General features: G+C 33.0%; 4 protein-coding genes and 1 pseudogene across 5 annotated transcripts; all 5 read right to left on the bottom strand.

Moving 5' to 3' along the window:
• Nucleotides 1–1,859: 1,859 nt before the first annotated feature.
• On the bottom strand, nt 1,860–4,363 carry LOC145076622 (F-box/LRR-repeat protein At4g14103-like). The gene is made up of 5 exons (XM_079022434.1): nt 4,081–4,363; nt 2,685–3,595; nt 2,436–2,591; nt 2,081–2,345; nt 1,860–1,988 (listed from the first exon to the last, which is right to left on the bottom strand). Exons 1-5 carry the CDS (start codon nt 4,145–4,147, stop codon nt 1,981–1,983), a joined length of 1,407 nt encoding a protein of 468 aa, XP_078878560.1. The 5' UTR covers nt 4,148–4,363; the 3' UTR covers nt 1,860–1,980.
• A 3,685-nt stretch (nt 4,364–8,048) lies between these two features.
• On the bottom strand, nt 8,049–9,990 carry LOC145073399 (putative purine permease 11 pseudogene; annotated as a pseudogene). The gene is made up of 2 exons (XR_013691340.1): nt 9,933–9,990; nt 8,049–9,294 (listed from the first exon to the last, which is right to left on the bottom strand). The product of XR_013691340.1 is annotated as a putative purine permease 11 pseudogene (transcript).
• Nucleotides 9,834–11,953, bottom strand: LOC145073398 (uncharacterized). Its single transcript, XM_079019947.1, has 5 exons — nt 11,471–11,953; nt 10,574–11,210; nt 10,287–10,494; nt 10,104–10,166; nt 9,834–10,009 (listed from the first exon to the last, which is right to left on the bottom strand). The coding sequence occupies exons 1-5, from the start codon at nt 11,820–11,822 to the stop codon at nt 9,947–9,949; spliced, it is 1,323 nt and encodes a 440-aa protein (XP_078876073.1). The 5' UTR covers nt 11,823–11,953; the 3' UTR covers nt 9,834–9,946.
• Nucleotides 11,954–12,646: 693 nt separating this feature from the next.
• On the bottom strand, nt 12,647–13,508 carry LOC145076249 (zinc finger BED domain-containing protein RICESLEEPER 2-like). Its single transcript, XM_079022195.1, has 3 exons — nt 13,076–13,508; nt 12,797–12,997; nt 12,647–12,705 (listed from the first exon to the last, which is right to left on the bottom strand). Exons 1-3 carry the CDS (start codon nt 13,506–13,508, stop codon nt 12,647–12,649), a joined length of 693 nt encoding a protein of 230 aa, XP_078878321.1.
• Nucleotides 13,509–13,523: 15 nt separating this feature from the next.
• LOC145076248 (zinc finger BED domain-containing protein RICESLEEPER 2-like) lies at nt 13,524–14,799 on the bottom strand. Its single transcript, XM_079022194.1, has 2 exons — nt 14,439–14,799; nt 13,524–13,771 (listed from the first exon to the last, which is right to left on the bottom strand). Exons 1-2 carry the CDS (start codon nt 14,797–14,799, stop codon nt 13,524–13,526), a joined length of 609 nt encoding a protein of 202 aa, XP_078878320.1.
• Between the last annotated feature and the right edge of the window lie 7,480 nt (nt 14,800–22,279).

The following is a 22,279-nucleotide window of genomic DNA, read 5'->3' as shown; positions in this document are numbered from 1 at the left end:
ACATATAACTGTTCTTTATTGGGAACAAACATTTACTTAAGGGGTGATCTAACCTACTGTGCCAAACATCAGGATAAACTACATTAATTCTTGCATTCTTGGAAGTCCTTCTATCACCCAACACATAAAGTTGTTGATAAAAATCAGCTTTGCCAATCATCTTCATGCCCCTCATATCCTGAATTAGAGCATGATGACAGATAAACCGAATCATGAGTCTTTGATCTTTAGTGAGAGCACTAACAAAGATCGGATTTTGATTAAAAAAAATGCAAGTATAAGACATCTTTAAGAATAAACAAATGATCGATTCTAATATCTCAAATAATAGTCAAGGGAAGAGTGATTTTATTTGGAAGGGTAACAGTATAATGATTCACTTGTCTTTTATTCATGAACATGTTAATCCCATGGTAAACATGTTGAGTTACCCCTGAATCTATAATCCATTTGTGAGATTTCTGTCCAGAATTAATTGATAAAGAATAACATTTACATGTAGTTGTTTCATCATTTGGATTAACAGTGACCATGTTATTCGATAATGCATACATGACTTATTGACATTGTTCTTGAGAAAATCTTGGCCAAATCGTCATTGATATTGGACATCTGGACATTGGAATCACCTTGTGTATTCACAGCAACAACACAATTTGATCTGTTCTTGGACTTATAACAAGGTAGATACCCATGGAGCGTATAGCATTTTTCAATGATAAAGCGATCTGCATTGCCTGAATCCATGAATTGTAGCTGTCTCCAGTTAGCAGTTGAGAAACAAGCACAAAATCGGGGCTCTCCGAATGAAGTAAGTAGTATGGATGCACTCTGTCATCAATCGGAGAAATGTTGAATCCAGAAGAATTTAACGTCGATAATTGATTATTATTCACCATGATTAACACAGAAACAATCAATCAAAAATGAAATCGAAACAAGAATTTGAATCAAAATACAATCAGTGAAAACAATTTACGAATGACTAATTGGAGATGTGAGGAAGATGATTGGAAAAAGCAATTGCTAAATTGATCGGAAGTTTGAGCATCGCTCTGATATCATATCACAGGAGAAAACAAAATGAAGATCGAAAGAGAAATTGTATTCAATCAATCGAGTCTCTTATATCAATAACCACTCTATATAGTCTAACAACCACTAACCACAGTAATGGTTAAATTACATTTAAGTCCTTAACTATCTAATAATGACTAATATAACCCTGATACTATATCTTCCCATTTAATTGAGTTCCCCTACCATTTTTATCTTTTAGCTTTTATAATTATTTTACCTTTTTAAAATTTTAATGAAAATGTATTTTGTCTTTAATTTTTAATTTTTTATTATATTATATTATGTCAATCAAGCAAACATCTCTATCGAAATGTGGTTTTGTATCAGCCTTTGGATATGCTTGAAAAGTTAAAGTTGGATATATGTACAAATTACAAAAACTATGTTGTTGTGATAATATGATATATCATATTAGTAATATTACCAAAGCGTTGAAAGTAGGATGTAATAAGTATTAAGTATTGTGTCTTACTTGAACTCCTTGTATAAGCTAAATTTTAGTATAAGATTTAAATATCCTCGTGAACTCTATACATACTTAAGACTAAAAGAAAGTATATTTCAAAACATTATCAATTTCACTAAAAAAAAAGACCTTTTGAACCCATACATCACTTAGAAACACCAATAACATCTTACAAAATGTTATCTTCTATGTAATATGTATGACGGCTACAGCATACAAAAAACAGGAGTAGCCCATATGATGCATATATACATTATATATATATATATATATATATATATATATATATATATATATATATATATATATATATATCAACAAACTTAACAAAACTCAAAACTTCCCAAAAATCTATATATATAGTTTCATCAAGATCATTCAAAAAGTAGAGCCAGCTGTCCAAGACTAACAAAAAAGGGTCCACGTCCAACAATTTAGCCCCCTGAAAGATAGATATATCAACTTATATATATCAGAAAAACAATCTTATAAAAGTATTGAAATAAATAAAGTTTAAATAAAATAAATACATACATGTGATGACACAAGACTTAGAGCCACATGCAATCGATTTCAACGTCTTTTTTACCTCTTTTTCCCATTTTTGATCTCTTAAAAAATAATCACACCAACATATATTCATCTTGTCTGAAACAAGTCCATTCTGCAAAATACATTTCAAAAAACATATTTCTGAATCATTCCCATGAAAATTCTTGAACGTTAGTGTTTTGAGGCATTTAGGTAGCGTTGACCAAGTCAAATCGTTCTCTTTAAGGCACATGTCATGCTGAAATCCCTGTGACATTGTATTAAAAGAAAGTAAATATAAGTATCTAGAATTATTATCATGATGTGGATTAAATATGTAATTATTTAATTAATATACCTCGGTGAAATTAAGAGATTGTACATTTGGACAGCTGTTGAGAAATTTCATAAGTGCTTCAATGGTGGAGTTCCCGATTTCCATGCTCAATTCTAAATGAGTCAAGTTTTGGAAAACTGGAAAATGAACCACTTTCTTATCTGCAAATACAAAAGACTTCACCAAAAAATAATTAGAGATAAAAAAAAAAATTAAAAAAGCACAATAAAAATAGTACTTGATTTTTTTTTAATAAAAACACTTCGTTACCTCAATTGTGCGTTTGGAAACTCTCAAATACCCAACAGTCTGAATTCCATTAAGCAAATCAACAACATGAAATGCGACTTCCTTTTGCCTCTCATGTAAAATCGAAACACTAATATCCGCTTTCACCAATTTCAATACACCACATAACAAAATCTCATTCGATAAATAACCAGTATACTTGAAGAACACAAGATTCATTGCATCGATCATGATCTTACATCCTCTGGAATCATCTGGAGGCCCAAAATATGGCAAATCATCGATTGTTAATCTCTTCAAAGTGGAACTTGAAATCATAACATTCTTCAAATTCGTCCACTCACAATCAAGCAAAACTAATTCTTCAAGAACCAAACAACCCGCGAAAAGCTTTTGTGTCAATTCATCATCCGGGAATGTAATTAAAGACAAATGTAATGTTTTTAAATGTGGGAAGTTTATGAAAGATGGGATTTGAAGAACGCAATTCATTTCTATCTTCAAAGTGGTTAAAGATCTGCTGGAAAAGATGGATTGAGGGAGTAGAAATGGATCTTCAACAAAGAGACAGAGATCAAGTTCATGGACATTGTGAATGATAGCAGATGAAATCCATGAATGTATACGAGAGGGATTAAAGCAAACGCGACATGATAAACGAAATTTATGTATGGTTGATGTGTCGCGAAATAAAAGAACTCGATCTACGAAGTTCATGAAACATATCTCATCGGGTGGATCTTGGCCTTCCATTTCTTTATACAACAATGCGTCATCAAAGTCTAGATTTGAAACTGAAGTCCAAAGATTTTTCCATCTTTTTGAGAGTATTGAGGTCTTGACATCATCTTTTGTGGGAATAAATGATAGGATATGATGAAGAATGCAATCCGGGAGTTGACTGATGTCATCAGAATTGCTCATTGTCCCACCTAAATTAAGATTAAGATCGATCAATAAAAATGTAAAAATTAAAGGTAGGCGTACAGATTACGATACTATAATAACAGAATTCATAATCTGATCTTGAGATAGAAACCCTGAAAATCGAAATGAGGATGTTCGATAGATTATGTAACCCTAGAAATGGTAACACGAGTTGAGTTCATCGAAAATACTACTATAAACAGCGTGATCAATGCTTCTATTCAATCATCTTAAACCAACTCGAGATTTGCAGAAACACTAAAACCCTAACATAAATCATTCAAGAAGACGGATAATTTTCATTTCCAAAACCACGATGCAGTTGCAGAATTAGACTGTGAAGCGATATCAAGAAGCAAACAAGGGTAATCTTCCATTTTACTTATCTTGATGATCGAAACTTCAAATACATAAGCACACAGTCATAAACGAACATATACGGATGATTTATGTATAGAAAAACAGAGAAAGAGGGCTAACTGGTGATTACAGATTAGAGATTTGTCGCACTTATTGACGGTTGATTGATTGGAAAAGGGTAAAGTGCTGCAAAACATTCACTGAATCGAAGAAAGCATGAATCTTTATCGGGTAACTGTCGAGGGTTTTGTGAGAAGTGTGTCGAAAACGGGCATGGCGGTTTGTATTGGAAGAAAGTGAATGGGTGAAGACGACGAGACTGATTTTATATCTTTTTTGGGTTTTGGTTTTTTGGGGAAGTGGAGAAGGAAGGGCTTAGAAGAAACTTGTATCAAACAAAAACATTCTTTTTCTTTCTTTCTTTCAAATTGTTTGCTCCCTCCATTAGTCCATTGCATACAAATTGTTACGCAAAAGACAAAAACATCAATACACTTTTACACTCATTTGATAAAAAAAAATTGTTATTTTTGTTGCTAAAATTTGGTATGAGCATGGTGTGTGTCATTTTTACCTACTAACTTTTTTTTCTAAAATTAAAAAACTATTAACATTTAATAAAAAAACATTAATATTAATTAAAATAAAGCTTAAATTTCATTAATCATAATATTGAAAATTACATTAGGAAAACTAAAATAGAAAATAACATAAATAAAAACTTAAGAAAGAAATAAATGTGTAGATTAAAAACCACAAATTAAATTTAAAGTTAATTGTTGTTTTAACCGCCAAATTCGTTGTTTGATCTTCAGTGTTAAGGTGACTCGATTCTTGCATTAACAACATCATTTCAATAAGTCGGATGGTTTTGACCATATGTTTCTCTAAAATTATAAAATTTTAAAATGGAACGTTGATGTTGATGCTTTGTCTTTTACATGTCGACCAACTCTTTTTAATTCGATTCTTGGAATCCTTGGTCTAGTAACATTCACTTTTTGGGTGTATATGTTGATTTTGAAGTTATTTGAAACTTATCCTTTGTAATTTCTTTTGGGTAGAAATATGGATGATCTAATGTATTAAAGATCACATTTTTTTTAGCCTCAAAAGACAAAGGAAGGGTTGGTATTACTAGTTTGTTTGCCTGAAATTGTGTTTTTCTTTCTAAATGGCAATGGAGGTTCATTTGGACCCTAGTTTATGTTTAAATCCTCATATCGGTTAATATGGTGGTTTTGATGTCGATATTTAGGGTACTAAAATCATATAGGGTTGTTTGATTGAACATATGTTGAAACTCCAAGAAAAGAAGGTGAATGTATATTCTTTTGGGAACGATTTAGGTCTTTACGTGTTGGAAGATGAAACGACAATGGCTACTTTCACTAACTTTCTCGACAACTTTATTATTTTCAGTTTTCTACTACCAGCCACAACTGATAAGTACTTTTAAGAATCAACCATTAGAGGCAATTGTATGCAATGTTTTAAAAACCGGTTTTTTAGTTGAACCGGTATGGTGACCGGTTCCCGGTTTAACCGGTTTCGACCGCTGGGTGAACCAGTTTCTATATTTTTCATGTATTTTTCTATTTTCCTATACATGCGTACATATAAAAATTATGAATTTGATGTTTACAAGTTCAAACATTAAAAATACACATAAAAATAAGTTGTAGATGAATTCAAATACATTAAAATAACACATAACCATAAGTTTTAATGTTTTACATCAATCCATATACGTCAAAAAGAAAATAAAATATAATACCGAAACGAAATATAGTTTTTGATGAATACAAACACATCAAAAAAATTTATAATATTTACCATATGTTTTTATTTAGAGAAAAGTAAATAAATTTGAAAAAAAATCACCAAAATTTAATATATAAATGGTTTTTTTTCATGTGTTTTTATTTGGTTGAACCGGTTTATTTTGACCGGTTCAACCGATTTTTTCTAAAAACCGGCCGGTTCAATCCGGTTTAGAAATCAATGTAAAACCGGTGATAGTTGAACCGCTTCCTCTCTCGATTTCCGGTCCAACCGGTTCAACCAGCCGGTTCAAACCGGTTTCTAAAACATTGATTGTATGTGACTTCTTTGCGCCACTTAATTGATTATCATTTGGCAATTCTATGTGACTTCTTTACACCAAGTTTTGTCTAGACGTGGGTATCCTTACTTTCTTTTGGGCCTTGTGGGCTGTGGCAATTAAGGAAACTGAAAACGAGACCCTTAATTTTTTGTTATTCTATTTTGACAAAGGATGGTATATTTCACTATATTTTAATTCGTTCTTTTTCTAGGCTTTCTAGTATAATAATAATAATAATAATGAAATAGAGTAAATTAGTTTGCTTGACATGCGAATCCGGCGGCTTTAGGTTTTAACTAGTTTCATACTATTATTTTATCTTTTAACATATATTTTGATGCAGTTGATCAGAAATAATTATGTATTTATCTCAAAGATTCATATGATACTTATATAATTATCATTATCATTATCATTATATTCTTATAAAGGAAGCATTTTTTTTTTTCATCACATTCATTTGAAACTCTCATTCATTTTTTCTTTCACCACATTCATTTAAAACTCTTATGACTTTTCAATTTCTTTCTAATAATAATTATAGTTTTGGTTAATTAGGTTAAATAAATACCAAACCTAAAGTGTAAACATATATAAACTAAATTTCAATATTAAAATAATATCTTTTACTTCTATTTATAAAGTTATGTTTTTTAACTTTTAACATATTATACTTAATTTATTAGTTTTATTATATTGTTGGATGTAAACCATTATCATTTTAAAGATATAATTTTGTAACAATTTGTATAAAATACTTAAATTATTAATTTAAATATAACATTACAAGGTCAACTTAAATATAAATTTTAAATTAACTTAAACAACCCAAGTAATATTTTGTAAATAGTTGAAAGTTATAAATTGTAGTGTCTTTCTAATAATGAATATAAGTTGATTAATAAGGTTAAATAAATATCAAATCTAAAATATAATTATAAAGAAACTAAATTTCAACTTTAAAATAATATATTTATTTCGACTTATAAAGTTATGTATTTAACTTTATATTATACTTAATTTATTAGATTTAGTATGTTGTTATATGTAAACCATTACAGTTTAAAGCTACAATTTTTGAACAGTTGTGACAAAATACTTAAACTGTTAACTTAAATATAACATTACAATGTCAACTTAAATATAAATTTCAGTTCCGCTTAAAAAAACAAATAATATTTTTTAAATAGTTAAAAGTAATAAATTGTAGTGATAAATGCAAAAACTAGATTGTAGTGTCAATTTAACTAAAATATTTCCTAAAGATATTTTTATAATCGTTAAAAGTTTTCAAATAAGTAACTTAAAATAACTTAGAAAAATAATAGTTAAAAATAACTTTATATAAATGATTATATTGTTACTTTTAAAATCAAAAAATAATGTATTGATGTTTTAAATAATTATAATGATAGAAATAAAACATGAAGCAAATTAATTTTAACAAATTAATTAATAATAACAACAACTATAAATAACATTAAACCATATATTCATGGGCGGCTCAACCATTTTAGGGGCTCAAAGCGAGCCAAAAATTTGGGGCCCTTTGGCCTTTGCTATACTCGGAAGATGAATATGTCGCAAAAATCAAAATCGGTAGAAGAATGCAATGTCATTTTAGTTTCATGAATGCAGCGATCATTGATTTATTCTTCCGCTTCATTTATTTTGTGGTTACCGGATTATATTTTTTAATGGACTAAACTTTTGGACTTTGGAAAATATGGGGCCCTTTAGAATTAGGGGCCTAAGCCCTTACTTAAAAAAGCTCAACATAGGGGCCCTAAGCCCTTACTTAAAAAAGCTCAACATAGAGCCGACCCTGCATATATTATATTTAGTTTTATTCATTTGTAACTAGTTTAATATCAAAACTATGATATTATTCATCAATCCATAAGCTTTCAAGCCATTTCAAGCCACTGGGCATATCATACATATATATGACACAGAGCCTTACATGGCAAACGGTCATTTTCTATTCAACATTAGACAAAATAATAAAATCATCCATTACTCATATTACAATTCATTCGATCCACAAAATAAACCATTTTACATATAAAATTAATTATTTACTCCTACATATCAATGCTTAAACATTATGAGAAGCCTCATTGGCACTTACAACTATCCTCGTTTTCATATCATTCTTCAATTTCAAATCATCAAGATAATGTTGATAAACATACGACCCCGATCCCCATATCGCAAGAATCAATGAGATCGCTTTCACTCCATCCATCTTATCTCCAAAAAACACAACTGCAAGAACCGGAACAACCGGTAACCCTAACGTACTAATCACATTCGAAAACAAAGACGAAACTTCAAATATTAATCCCAAAATCCCTATAGAACAAATCTGCCATGCAATAGCTATCCACGTCAGCGTCATTATGTAAGACACCGAACCCTTTTCATAATCACTACCCTCTTTCTTCAACGTATCCCATTCCCCACTGGCAAAAAGCCCCACCACACAACCACACGTAGCAACAAAGGAAGGGTATATTTGTAATTCTAGCACAACCCTAAAGTTTTCACTCTTGATTACCTTTTGAAATGATAGTTGTAAAAAGGAGAGGTATAAAGAGTATGTGGCGGATGCTCCTAGAGTGCATAAAAACCCGATTATGTATTTTGCTTTTGAGATTTTTGATGGGTTATCTGAATCCGAATGAACAGCGAGGAGGGTGGCGGAGATTGTGAGGAGAAAAAGTGAGTTGATGATTAAAGAAGTGAACTTTTGTGAGTTGAAAAGAAATGAAAAAACAGCGTTGAATCCTAATTGTGTTGCACAGAGTAAAGAGTAAGTGGAAACAGGAAGGTATTGAAGACCATATGAATACATTAAGTTGTCACCTGTTAAGATTAACCCGAAAAATAAGTAAAGGAGTAGAAGGGTGGTGGTGGTGGGTGGCGGTGATGCGGCGGAAGAAGTGGTGGTTGGTTGGAAGAAGAGTAGGAGGGGAATCAAGATCGGGAATCCGGCGGATTGGACGAAGGTGGATATCCATTTACTGTTGCCGCCTTTGTCGTAGTAAAGTCGGCCCAAGAGGGTGGCGGTGGCTTGACCGGAGATTAGAAAGATGATATACACCGCCACCCGGAACCACCATCTGTAGTGCTTGAATTTTTGGGTGGGGACTCCATTAATGACGCCATTCGTACCTCCGGGTTGAAGTTCCAGTTCTTGAACTCCATCTGCCATGGAGTTGAAAGGATCTGTAGCTGAAAGAATGGAAGAAGTGGAGTTGTTTACATGAAAGAAATATATAAAATTCAAGTTTGATTTTGTATAGTTTTTTGACTTTTTGGACTTTGATTGATTTTGATGTCTGGTATAGGTGATTATCTAATGGTTGGTGATCGATGTCCAAAGTTATGTTCGATTTTCTTTTGTATTCCTGAAGTCTATGTGATAAAGTTTGACCACTCTAAACGTGGTCAAAATTGGTTGCTGTTCTTATTTGTGGCTAGATATTAGAGAATAATTCGAAAATGGCATAAAGGTAAATAAAGATTGTCATATATAATCATATATTTGTTTGTATTACACATAATATAATTACATAAACAACTTTAACTTCAAGATTCGAAAGTCCAAAATCACAATAATGATTTATATATTTGAAAAAACAAAAACAAAAACAGAAAGGGTTTGTATTTTGTAATGTAATAAAAGAAGAGTTTAATTTCACCTTTTCGAGGTTTTGAGAAATCAATGGCCGAAAGTGTTGGTAATAATTAATCAAAACTACAACGTAGAATATTAAAATGCATTATTTGTAACAAAAAGCAAAATCACAGAAGAAAATAAAATTTGATGTTTACAGAATAGCAATCTCTAGAATTATCTAATCATATACCAAATATCAGCACTCTATTTCTTCTTGGCTAAACTTTTCTTTTTGGGCTTTGCATTTTTTTTATATCCTCCTCTTTCCTGTAAAAAAAAAAACCATAAAATTTTATAAATAAAATATTGATTTGTAACAATCAAATTCATAACATTATTTAAAGTTTGTCAATATTAATACCTTTGAATAAAGAATGTAAGCAGCTCTCCCAATCAGCTCTTCCCCATTTTTACTCACATAAACCTAACAAAAGACATAAGACATTATTTCCTATCACAATTCAAAATCATTTTAAACAGCTATTATAACTTTACAACAAATTTATTAAATAATAATAATAATAATAATAATAATATAACTTACTCTCTTCCCATCTCCATTTGTGAACCAATGGCCAGAAGCTTTACCATCTGCTTGAACCCTTCTTTGGCCAGCATCTTTTGGGACATTTACCTTTGGATTCATTGATCTTTCTTGAGGTTTTGATTTTCTTGGTTTTTTTCTAGAACTTGTTTCAGCTTTATTACTTCCAGAAGCTTGTTTAGAGCTTTCACCACGACTAAATTGACCCCTGAAAACAAAAGAAACATAAAAACAATGTTTGAAGTTATATACTATAATATTTAAAGAAAACTTAGAGGCAAGCTTACATGTAATCAATGTTTGAAGTTCCAGGTTGTTCACAATCTCTGTTTGTTGCATTCAAAGGAAAGAAATTGGGCAAACGAGATCTAACTAGCTCTTGGATCCTCATATCGTCATGGAAAAAGTAGTTATGAGCAGGGGGGATAGGAGAGATAGGGTCACTAAGATCTATTATATTGTTTTTGACATGGTTTTTTGGGGGTTTATTGCTTTGAGGTGTTTTTTTAGCTTTCATGGAGTTGAAATATTCATCACAGACTTCATCTAACACAGGTGTTGGGATATGGAAGCTCTTCTCTGGTCTGAAATCCTCCCAAAGATCTTTCCTGGTTGATTCGGTTGGTTTTTTTGGTTGACTTGAATTCAAATAGGAGTTTGATTCATTGAATGTCTTCCTGTTAGCAGCTTCATTGATAAAATGATCATCAAAATCAGAATCAGAGTCGGAATCTATCAACTGGAACTTTCTCAGAGGGCTGATGGTTATCTTTGGTGGCTTGTTGCAGGTTGTGATTACAGACTCTGGATCATCTGAGACGTTTTGTTTTCTCTTTCCTGATTGCTTTGTTAAAATCCCATGTCCATTGAGTGGGATTTTTGAACTTGTATAGACTGAATGGTGTTGTGTTGAATGACGTTCATCTGCAGTTAGCAATATAGCATAATGAAGTTTCTCGTTGAGGTGTTTTGGGGAAATCGAACACAAGATTTGAATATGATAATGAAGTAAAACCGATCTAAAATTGTGTCTAGTTGTATTTCAAATTCGATTCCAGACATGTGATTAAGTTAGGGTTTATAGAAATGTACTTGACTACCAGATTCAAGCCAATATGATGCGAAGAACAGAAAATCAATGCATTTAAACTTATGTAAATAGCAAATTAGATAAGATCTTAGACCTGTATGGTTATCCTCTGGCGAAGAGAAGTCCTCAATGTCATCATCATCGACAACCACAGCAGAAAACAAATCCGCTTTGCTCTTAACTGAAGCCGATGATACTGTATCCTCCACCGGCCTCCCTCGCCGGAGGCGCTTCAGTTTCGGAGGTGAATTCTGATTGTCTGTGTCCGAATCAACGACTGTTACGGTTTCAAAATCATTATCACCATCGTCTACAAGTCCCGTCGCAGCTACGGAAAACCGATTCGGCGCCGTTGGATTTTTACTCTCATTTGCAGTGGTAAGCTGGGGCTCGGAAAAATCAAAATCAAACCCTAAAGAGAATGAGGGTGCTCCAAAATCCGCCATCAACACAAATACAAAGCAAGGGTTTCAATTAGAGTGGAAGAGAGTATCATCGGATTCGTATTCTGCAATATACTCAACAATGTGGCGCTCTTTTCTTGAAATCATTTCCATGGCGCCATTATTAGCATGTTTTCAAAAAATTGGAGTCCGCCTCGATAAAACTAAATGACCAGATTAACTAAAGACAGACTAAAATGGTCCTTATAGTTTACAAAATATTATAACTTTACTCCAACATTCAACTTCGTTACATATGTAGTTTTCGTGGTCTCACTTTCTTATTTGGTTGGTTGTTATAGTTTAATTTAGTTTTATATTTTATCTGAAATACTCTTTTCTTTACCTCTAGTTTGACCATCTTTTTATTGATTTGCTTGTATGTTTTATATTTATGATAATGTTAAATAGATATATAAATTTTTATTTTGTTCATTCCAAATTCTAACCATTGGAACCGACCGGTTCGGAATAGAAACCGGTTTTGCGATAGTATAAGAACCGGTAACCGGACTGCCGGTTGCAATACCGGTTCCGGTTCCGATCCTGGTTTTTCGGTTATTTTTCCAAACAAGAACTGGTTAAAATTCAGGTGAAACTAATGACTTTTTCGGTTAAAAATTAGGTACAACTAGTTTAGATGCAATTCATAATACTTACATGTTGTTAAGTTGGCTTCCAAAAGAACATAATATTCAATAATCAAGTTTCAAAAAAACATAATATTCAATAATCAAGTTTCAAAAAACAAACTCGTCCCCAAATATCAATTTTAATACAATTCAACCAATCAAGTTTAAATCAGAATAATTCTTTCTAACTATCATCTACTTCTCCATTGGTCTCTTTCTCATTGTTTTGCCATTGTGTAAAACTTCATCAATCTCTATATAAAACACAAAACAAAAATGTTGTTAGCATTAACTAAAATGTAAAGGTCGTATAAAAATATAGCAAGGATTGAAAGTACAAAATACCCATAGCTACTTCATTGTCATTTAAAATGTCGTCCACGTTGTCTATTATAGGTTTTCTACTCTTTCTAACCCAATCTTGGGTACACAACAAAGCTTCAACTATCACGTTAGACAAGTTAGTACGATAGTCGGTTAAAACTCTACAACTTGTGCTAAAGGCAGACTCCGATGCTACAGTTGAAATTTGTATCCCCAAAATATCTATTAAAAATAAATTATTGTTATGTGTAACATCATTAATTATTAAAAGAAATATTAAATATTAAAAAAAATCAATACCTTTTGCGATCCGAGCAACTATCGGGAATCGTAATCCGTTAAGTTTCCACCAACTTAGGATATCAAAACTTTTGTTGTACATAACCCGGGGCTCTTTCAAATATATAATTAATTCATTTTCCACCGCATCCGAGTTGTCACCTCCACTATTAAGGAAGTTGCCAAAAAAGTCGTTATAATCATCACAATCAACGACTTGTTGAGAATTTTGTTGTTGAGAAGACCTGCCCATGTCGTATTTTTCCAAGTAGGTCTTAAAAAATTTCTCAATCTTCCTCTCGACCTCATAAAGCATTTCATATGCTTTCAATTCTATCTCCGACCTTGATAATGTTTCATCCTTGGAACCAATAATTTTTTTAAAAGTATACAACAATAATTGAGACTTCATTGTAGGATCTAGCAAGATCGCAAAGTAAACATAATCACTCATCTTTGCATAGTTGCCTCAATATTTGTCATATTTGTCCTTCATGTCGGGTATCAAATGAACAAAGTTGACTTTGGTTGACCATTTTTTAAGATGTAGGTTCACATCTAAGATTTCCCGGATTAATCGATGGACTAAAGGTTTTGTTGGAGCCGAAACGTTCTCCGTTTCCGTCTTAAACTTTTCAAGGAAATCCACCATCTCTTTTATCGCCTCGAAGTCCAAACGATCAGGTACTCTTTGTATATCCTTCTCATATGATTTTTCTATCAAAATCCAAAAATAAAAACCAATTAAACTTTAACATATAAATAAATGAAAAAATGTTACATTGATATATTGTCTTTCCAGGCTTATATCTAATTCAATATTTAACCAAAATATGATTTGTAAAAGTCTAAACTGAAGTATAAACACTAAGCTACGTGTTGAAAAAAAAATCAAGTGATTCCGACTTTATATGAGTGAGTTATGCTATTTTAAAACCGAGACACAATAATAAAATGTGCTGAAACAGAAAGAATGTTGCATTGATATGCTATCTTTCCAGGCTTGTATCTAATTCAATATTTAACCAAAATATGATTTGTAAAAGTCTAAACTGAAATATAAACAGTAAGCTACATGTTGGAAAAAAAATCAAGTGATTCTGACTTCATATGAGTGACTTATGCTATTTTAAAAACCGGGACACAATAATAAAATGTGCTAAAATAGAAAAAATGCTACATTGATATGCTATGTTTCCAAGCTTGTATCTAATTCAATATTTAACCAAAATATGATTTGTAAAATTCTAAACTGAAGTATAAACAGTAAGCTACATGTTGAAAAAAAATCAAGTGATTCCGACTTCATATGAGTGAGTTATGCTATTTAAAAATCCGGGACACAATAATAAAATGTGCTGAAACAAAATAAGAAAAGTAATACCTTTGATGCCAAATTCCACAAAAGCTTCCCATAACTCGTAGGTGGTTTTCAACAACTCGAATGTAGAGTTCCATCGGGTTGGACGGTCGCCACACAAAAATGTATTTGTTTCCAACCCCACATATTTGATGGCTTTTTTAAACTTCTTAATCCTTTGTGTTGAACCTTTAATATACTTCACCGCCTTTTGTACACATTCCACATGATAGTTATGGTATTTTAACGCAATCTTCACGATAAGGTTTAGGACGTGAGCCATACACCGTATGTGGAAGTGTTTTCCACCGTCATAAATCGTGGGAAACATTTTAACCAAAAATTTGATTGTCTTGTCGTTACACGTGGCATTATCGACGGTCATTGACATAACATTTTTCATACCCCACCCATGTATGCATGCTAGTAACTCTTGTCCAATTTCTTCACCTTTATGTGTATCTATCTACCTAAAATTGATGACTCTCTTGTGCATGACCCACTCGTCATCAATAAAATGGGTCGTGACAACCATGTAATTGACCTTTTTACAAGAGGATGTCCAAGTGTCAGTTGTCAAGTGTACATCGGTGTTTGCATTACTAAAATACCTGAGCAATTTATTCCTCTCATCTAAGTAAAACTTGCCTACGTCTTGAGAGATTTTATTTCTAGAAGGCAAACTCACCCTACCATTAAGTGTGTTAGTATATTCAATAAATGCTTCATTTCCAGCATACTTGAATGGTAGTTCACCAACGGTAAAAAGGCCTAGTAATGCTCGTTTGATCCTAGTGTCATCATGTTTCCATGTTTGTACACTAGTCTCACCATTTGGTTCCTTCTTAAAATTCAATTTGGCTTGCTTTTTATCATTTTTTTTTCTTTGCTGTCCAGGTTTAACTTGCAATTCCTCCAATGTTTGTTCATATTAGACGTCCCGTTTCGGTCCATATTGGCTTTAAGTATTGTATGACAATGAATACATTCCACACTTTTCCTTTCAACACCATCATCCTCTACAATCCACACCGGCTCGAACGCTACCCAACAAGGAGCGATTCCTTTACCATTATTCCTTTCTCTTTCTCGTTTTCTAGTAATTGGTTTTGGAACGCCTCCATTCGTTTTTCGTTTCTTAGGACTTGGCTTTGGCACGTCTTCTTTTCCGGATCAGTCACTAATATTATTAATTACCGGTGGTGTTTCACCTATAAAATCATCTTCATAATCCTACATTTGGAAAATGAGTTCAAAAAATATTATATATCTTCAAGTATAATGAGTTCAAAAGAAGTTTAATTCAATTTGGATCGGTGACATTATTTTAAAACCATACCAAGTTCTAAGATTTTATTTGTATAAGAGTTTTCTCAAACATGAATTGAATATTGAGATTGAGCCTTTATGAGGAAAAAAATTAACAAAATCTATTATATCTTTTTACCTTATATCATAAAAAATATTTTAAATATGAAATCAATTAATAAACAATGTAAATTGTAAAGGGATATGTTGTCTGTCAACCATATATCACAAGCATTACTACAAGACAAGGCTAGAAAGTTCTAGGTAGCTTGAAAATTGAAATACATCATTCCCCTAGAGTGGAATGGAACCAAAGGAATCCTCTCTACCTAACGTCCTAACTCCTAACCTATATGTGCCATGTTGGTAGACTAACATAAATGTGGTAAAAATAGTTGGAAAACAGCAAGCAACATTAACTATTGATGGTAAAAATGCTAAGCCACTCTTGTGTTGGATTAGGTGTCTAAGCCCAGAACTATTATTGGTATGTATTCGACCCGAGAGTAGCATGGTCCATTTAGGATGCATATCATCAGGACAATTTGTTAGGATGGACTTTTGAGAGAAGGTTATTTATGGTTTATTAATACATTATAAATTATAATATATTAATATGAAATCATATGTTTTAAATAGTATTGATCAAGAATTAATTTGGAATTAATTTAGTGATCAAAAGAGACTAATTAAAACTATGGGGACTAATTATGGTAATTAGTTATATTTATATGAGTTGGGCCACATGAACCATGGATCATAAAATCCATGGATATGGGTTTGGGTTATTGTGACATCCCATTTTCACGGCCAGAAAAGACCGATTTTGTTTATGCTTTATAAAAATCAGAGTACCTCTTTTTAATAAAAATGTTGCGGAATTTGTTCCCAGTAAAACATGATAAGTACGTTATCAAAGTGTTTCTGAAGAAAATTATTTTTATTCATTTTAAAATATTTGGGATGTCATCGTCAATACATAAACATAAGCATAAACATAACTTACATTCATTATCACTAGTGATCTATATCTCTTTTAAGTCTCTCAGTGTAATGTGACTTCATCTCAACACCTGTGATATAAATAAACTGAGTGGGTCAGGTTGGGAAACCTGGTGAGTACATAGGGTTTTCAACCTACAATAATATAATTATTATGTTTAAACAATTAAACAATCAACCCAATCACCCATCCCCATTATCTTCTTTATTCTTAAGGATCTACCCTAAGATTCAACTATTCCTCGTTCATTTATTCCTAAGGATCATCCTAAGGAATCGGCACGAAGTCCATCGTTGCCACGATTTACACAATGGGCACTAAGTCTACATAGTCGCCAAGGCTTAGGCACTAAGTTTGCATAGTCGCCAGGGTTTAGGCACTAAGTCTGCATAGTCGCCAAAGTTTAGGCATCGAGTATGCATGATCACCAAGGTTTAGGTATCAAGTCTGCATGATCACCAAGGTTTTAGGCATCAAGTCTACATGATCACCATGGTTTAGGTATCTAAGTCTGCATGATCACCAAGGTTTAGAGTACACCGGGTGAACACATCGTTCACAACACCTACAGGTTGCGAGCCTGCTAGTATTCCACTGGACTGTCTAGAATAGTCTGTGGTTGTCATCCATACTCTGCTGAATGACGGGGCCATCGTTTGGGAAAAGGCTTCTCACATCGTCCACCGCTCACCCTCACCTCATGGTCTATAACACCTCTCAACTCATCATCCAACTCATATTCCATCTATTACATCTACCCATGTTTTACCCCAACATTATTGTAGATATAAAATACATATACAGTTTAAATCATTTAAAACATGTATACAATCGTTCATTTAGCATAGACAACAAGTACTCAGATAATATGCACACATAGCACGTAATTTATATAAAATACTTCATATATATGTTTAAGATGAAAGTAACTATGCACTCACTTGATTAGGTGGTGACTCGGTACTCGGACAACACTTCGTTACTCTTAAAATAATTTTCCTCGACAAAACCTAGTATCATTACCACTAGAGTTTAGTCTAACGTTAACCGCGACTAATTAATAGTCTAGCTATTATTATTATTATATAAGCGTAAAAAAACACCTTATATAACTCATAATAATAGCCCAAATAATTATTTTAAGGTCCTAATAACATTACTATATTGAAACATAAGCTATACTAAAGATAGGTTAGGCTTAGCTCACTTACAGCAGGTTTTCTCGAAAACCAGGCTTTGCTGGAGCAGCGTTGCCAAACTGAAAGACCCCTTTTTTTGGGACTCCGGGAGCCTCGGGGCTTCCTTCGGGTGCTAGGGGGTTTTCCTAGACTTTAGGGGGCTTAAGGAGGCTTAGAGAGAGATTCTAGAGAGAGAAAGAGAAGTTGGAAGGTGTGAGAAATGAGGATGCCCCGGCACCCTTTTTATAGGCTAGAAATCACCAAAACTCGTCGAGTTTACCTCAAACTCGTCGATTTTTATGGCCAGGTGTCACCATCTGGTGGCTAGCCTTGGGGATGAAGCAACGGCCAGGATTGCGCCACGTCACCCGATTTCGCATAGCAGCCTCCCAACTTAGAAAAATCATAACTCTCGCATACGAGCTCCGTTTTTGATGTTCTTTATATCCACACATAGGTAAAATCAATATCTACAACTTTCATTTAGACTCCATTGGCTAATTTTGACCGATCTTCAATTTAACAGTAGGAAGAGATTAGACTGCTAAATGACCGCGAAAATTTCGTAATTCCTTCATACGGAATCCGTTTCCGTTTGTCTTTTTATCGTTAAGTTCTTATTAATGAGATATTCAACTCTCATTAAGGTTGCGTAAGCCAACAACCGCTCGAACTAAAATTCGAGTTTCGGACCGTGCACTACTATGCCAAATCTTAGAAAAATCACAACTTCCTCATACGAAGTCAGATATGAGCGTTCTTTTTTTGTATGTTCTCGGTTTAATTTATACTACAACTTTTGTAGATAACGAAGGCTAAAAATTCCTCTATCTTAAATTCATTATTTACGTCTCCCGGTGCCGTGCCGGTTTTGCCGAAAAACTTCGACGAGCCATAACTTCTTCATTATAACTCGGATTTCCGCGTTCTTTATATGTATGGAACCCTTGAGACATATTCTAAAACTTGGTTAATATTATTTATTCTAAATAATATTTTGTCGAAAATTCATTTTCGACCCCTATTATCTCTAAATCAACTAGCCCGGATCTACAGGCGTTACAGTTATACCCATGACTCTTAGAATTCAACACATATAAATACATATGTTATGACCTAAAAACCACAACCTTTAGAGGGTGTGCATGTTCTTGGAGTTCATGAAGGTTTTAAAGTGCATGAAGATTCTCTCTCAAGTCCTACCTTTGTCCTTGATGTGTTGTGACTTCATTTGAGGCTTCCACACTATTGGGGCTAAGCTCTTAAGGCCAAATACATCAAGACTTCCAGCCACACAAAAAGGTATGTTACTCTATCTAGCGTTTTATATAGTTTGTATGACAATTGCATACTAGCTATAGGTTCAATACATTGGAAACCATTTGCATGTATAATTAGTGAAAACATAGATCCAAGGTATTTAGGGTTGTATGTGCACCATAGGATGTTGTATTATACCAAAACCCAATAGTGGTATCAGAGCCTAGGCTTGTTTTCAATTATACTTGATACAAAGTGCTGAAAAAATCAATTTTCTGGCTTTCTGGGCACTAGACTCGCCGAGTCCACTGATGAACTCGCCGAGTCCATGAAGAAAATCATCCTACTCATTGAGTAGGTTTATACACTCGACGAGTATGAGCCCCAGACAGCATATTTTCGAGTTTTTTGGCTGGAATTGGACTAGAAACATTACCCTAAGCTGTTTGTGAACTTATAAACCTATTTTTTATGTGGTAATGTTCATACTAATCCAATTTCAAAGATAATTGCCAGTAGATTCATGTTTTGTATTAGTTTAATGGTTAGGCAAATTTCATGAAAAATTGTTTGACTTGAATTATCTTGTTCTTATGAGTTAGTTTAGATTAATAGAAAAGTTATGTGATAATTTGTTTTCAATCCATATTAATCTTAAAGTTGCTCATGAAATGTGTTTTTGTAACTAGTCCTCAAGTTATATGAAAAGTCACATTTATGATTTTAAAACTCATAAGATTTTCATAAGTTAGGAAAAATGAAGAGTCTTATTTTCTTAAATGATTTTAAAGTCTTCCATAACTTTTCCTCAAGTTATGGAACTTGAAGAGTTTATCCATTAAACTACTTTAAACTCATAGGTTATGAAAATAAAGAGTCTTTTTCCTTAAATGTTATTTTAAAGTCTTCCATAACTTGTCCTCAAGTTATGGAACTTTGAGAGTTTTTAATTAAAACTACTTTAAACTTGGAATTAAATAGTTTTGAATAGTTTCAAAGCTTTCCCTCAAGTTTTGGAATTTGTAAAGTTTCTCCCCATGAATACTTTAGTTCCAAGTTAAACCCTTGGAATTTTAATAATTTAAAATTCAACCCTTATACTATTATAATATTATAGGTTTAATATTTATATATATGTATAAGAGTAAAAGTCAGTCTTACCGTTAGTAGGCCTCATTCACGAAGCCGATCTATAAGGGGGGTATAAGGTTACTGCCTATAAAATGGCAGTTTAATGGGTGTCCACTCTCACCCACCGCTTCCTTGACTGGTGGAGGGTCGTTAGCCGAATGGGTAGGACAAGGACTATAATTCTCCCTTCATTAAAAGTATTAATGATAAATACTAAGTAACTAAACCTTTTATAAATACCCAATCTTAGTTACATAGGAAAATGTGAATTTGGTGCTAACCCATGAAATTCACGCTTTTTACCTTACCAAGTCGTTGGTGGAGCGTGTGTGGGTAACCGACACACTAACATGGACTAGTAAGAGTGGCGAAGGTGATCGAGGTCGTTGTCTCGGTCAAAAAGAAACCTCACACACACTAGATAGCTAGGGTAAGTAAGGGTCGAATCCACGAGGAGGTTGTGGTCAAACTTTGTGTTAAAGTAGTTAATGAAAAACTACTAGCAGGTGTCACGAAATTATTTAAACTAAAATTTGATGAAAAAGCTAAAAACTTGGTAATGCAAGAAATACTAAAACAAACTACTATCAATGAGAAAACAAAACAAGATACTTTCGGTTCAGTTGTTCAAATGGTTGGACTTACACGTTTTTCTTCCCTTAAATTCCAATTTAATTACCTAGACATAATTAAGGTTGATTAACTTGCAACAAATAATTTTGAGCACACAATATGTTATCCCAACTAGTTGTCTTACTCTCTATGTCTAATTGGATTAGGAACAACTAGTGGTTTGGCGATAATGTGTCTTACGATTACCTATTACAATGTTGAATATATAATACTACAAATTTGGAATAATGTATGTGGGTTCAACTGATCATCTTAGTTCCTAATCTACTTGAATTCAGAATGACTAGTGAATTAACAATACACTATCTTAGTTGCAATATCACACAATAAGAAAACCCAACTCCAATTACTGTAAGTAAAAATCATAACTTTAAGAATCAATCAATAGCTGAAATTGACTAGAATAAAAGTAATAATCAAAACGTGTTCATCCTAACATCCTACAACGTTCCCGGAAGTAACCTATGTGGTTTAGTCTTCCATAACAATCAAAAAGCACACAAATTGAATAAAAACAATGGAATTCATACTAAAATTGATAAACAAACTTGAAATCATAACACTAATAAATTCTAATGATCAATCAATCATGGAACGATGAAACCTTGGAGAAGAAGTAACCAAATCTGGAGATTGATGGAATTGATGACGATTCACCGGTTGAATGATCTTCAAACGTTGCTTGATGATGAACTTGGTGATTCGTAGCCTTGGATTCAGAAATTGATGATCAAAAACGCGTGTGGAGAAGGTTTGAAAGTGTTTGGAACCCTCCAAAACTAAGGAAAATCGTAGGGGAGAGGTCCCCAGTCGATTAGGGTTTAATCTCCCTTAAATAGGTGCTAAAAAACTGATTTTCGGAGTTGTTTTCCGCGTCAGCGTCCCAGTAGGCATCGTAGACGTCATATAGGACGTATGGGCGTCCTTCAGGGCGTTTTACATGCCTTCTGTCGTCCTTGATTTGCACTTGAAAATGGCCTAAAACGGGTAGGCGTCCTAGGGGGCGTCTTAGACGCGTTCTAGACGCCCCTCATCTTTGTTGCCTCCTTTTGGTGATGAAAACAGTAGAATCAGTAAAAACGCAAAACATGAAAGTTGTAGAAAATTTTGTCTAGTTTTCAAAACTTCTTCATTCATGTAATTTAGAGCTCTAGATCTTGAGATATGATCAAAACATTGAAGAGTGGTCAAATTTCTCAGCACCATTTTTCTTCATTCCTTTAGCAACTCGTCTCCCACGCTTGTTAACTTCATTTTGCTCATTTTTCTTGCAGTTTCCACCCAATTTTAGTCGTATATAATGACCTGCATATAAAGTTCAACAACTCATCAAAGTAGTTCTATTCTTGGGC

Source organism: Lactuca serriola, chromosome 9 (assembly GCF_051521515.1).
Source record: "Lactuca serriola cultivar US96UC23 chromosome 9, Lser_US96UC23_V15, whole genome shotgun sequence".
Taxonomy (NCBI): domain Eukaryota; kingdom Viridiplantae; phylum Streptophyta; class Magnoliopsida; order Asterales; family Asteraceae; genus Lactuca; species Lactuca serriola.
The sequence above is the reverse complement of the archived record's forward strand: the minus strand, read 5'-3'. Positions and strand labels throughout refer to the sequence as shown.

Excerpts from the sequence above, each read along its gene's own strand:
- LOC145076622 (XM_079022434.1), bottom strand. The coding sequence starts at position 4,147 with ATGTTTTGCAGCACTTTACCCTTTTCCAATCAATCAACCGTCAATAAG. Across the intron at positions 3,596-4,080 it reads GTGCGACAAATCTCTAATCT|GTGGGACAATGAGCAATTCT; the intron begins GTAATCACCAGT and ends ATCTTAATTTAG. Across the intron at positions 2,346-2,435 it reads AATCTCTTAATTTCACCGAG|GGATTTCAGCATGACATGTG; the intron begins GTATATTAATTA and ends ACAATGTCACAG.
- LOC145073398 (XM_079019947.1), bottom strand. The coding sequence starts at position 11,822 with ATGGCGGATTTTGGAGCACCCTCATTCTCTTTAGGGTTTGATTTTGAT. Across the intron at positions 11,211-11,470 it reads GCCAGAGGATAACCATACAG|ATGAACGTCATTCAACACAA; the intron begins GTCTAAGATCTT and ends TGCTAACTGCAG. Across the intron at positions 10,010-10,103 it reads CTTACATTCTTTATTCAAAG|GAAAGAGGAGGATATAAAAA; the intron begins GTATTAATATTG and ends TTTTTTTTACAG.
- LOC145076249 (XM_079022195.1), bottom strand. The coding sequence starts at position 13,508 with ATGAGTGATTATGTTTACTTTGCGATCTTGCTAGATCCTACAATGAAG. Across the intron at positions 12,998-13,075 it reads AGTTGCTCGGATCGCAAAAG|ATATTTTGGGGATACAAATT; the intron begins GTATTGATTTTT and ends TATTTTTAATAG. Across the intron at positions 12,706-12,796 it reads TGACAATGAAGTAGCTATGG|AGATTGATGAAGTTTTACAC; the intron begins GTATTTTGTACT and ends TGTTTTATATAG.
- LOC145076248 (XM_079022194.1), bottom strand. The coding sequence starts at position 14,799 with ATGACCGTCGATAATGCCACGTGTAACGACAAGACAATCAAATTTTTG. Across the intron at positions 13,772-14,438 it reads TGTGGAATTTGGCATCAAAG|AAAAATCATATGAGAAGGAT; the intron begins GTATTACTTTTC and ends GGATTTTGATAG.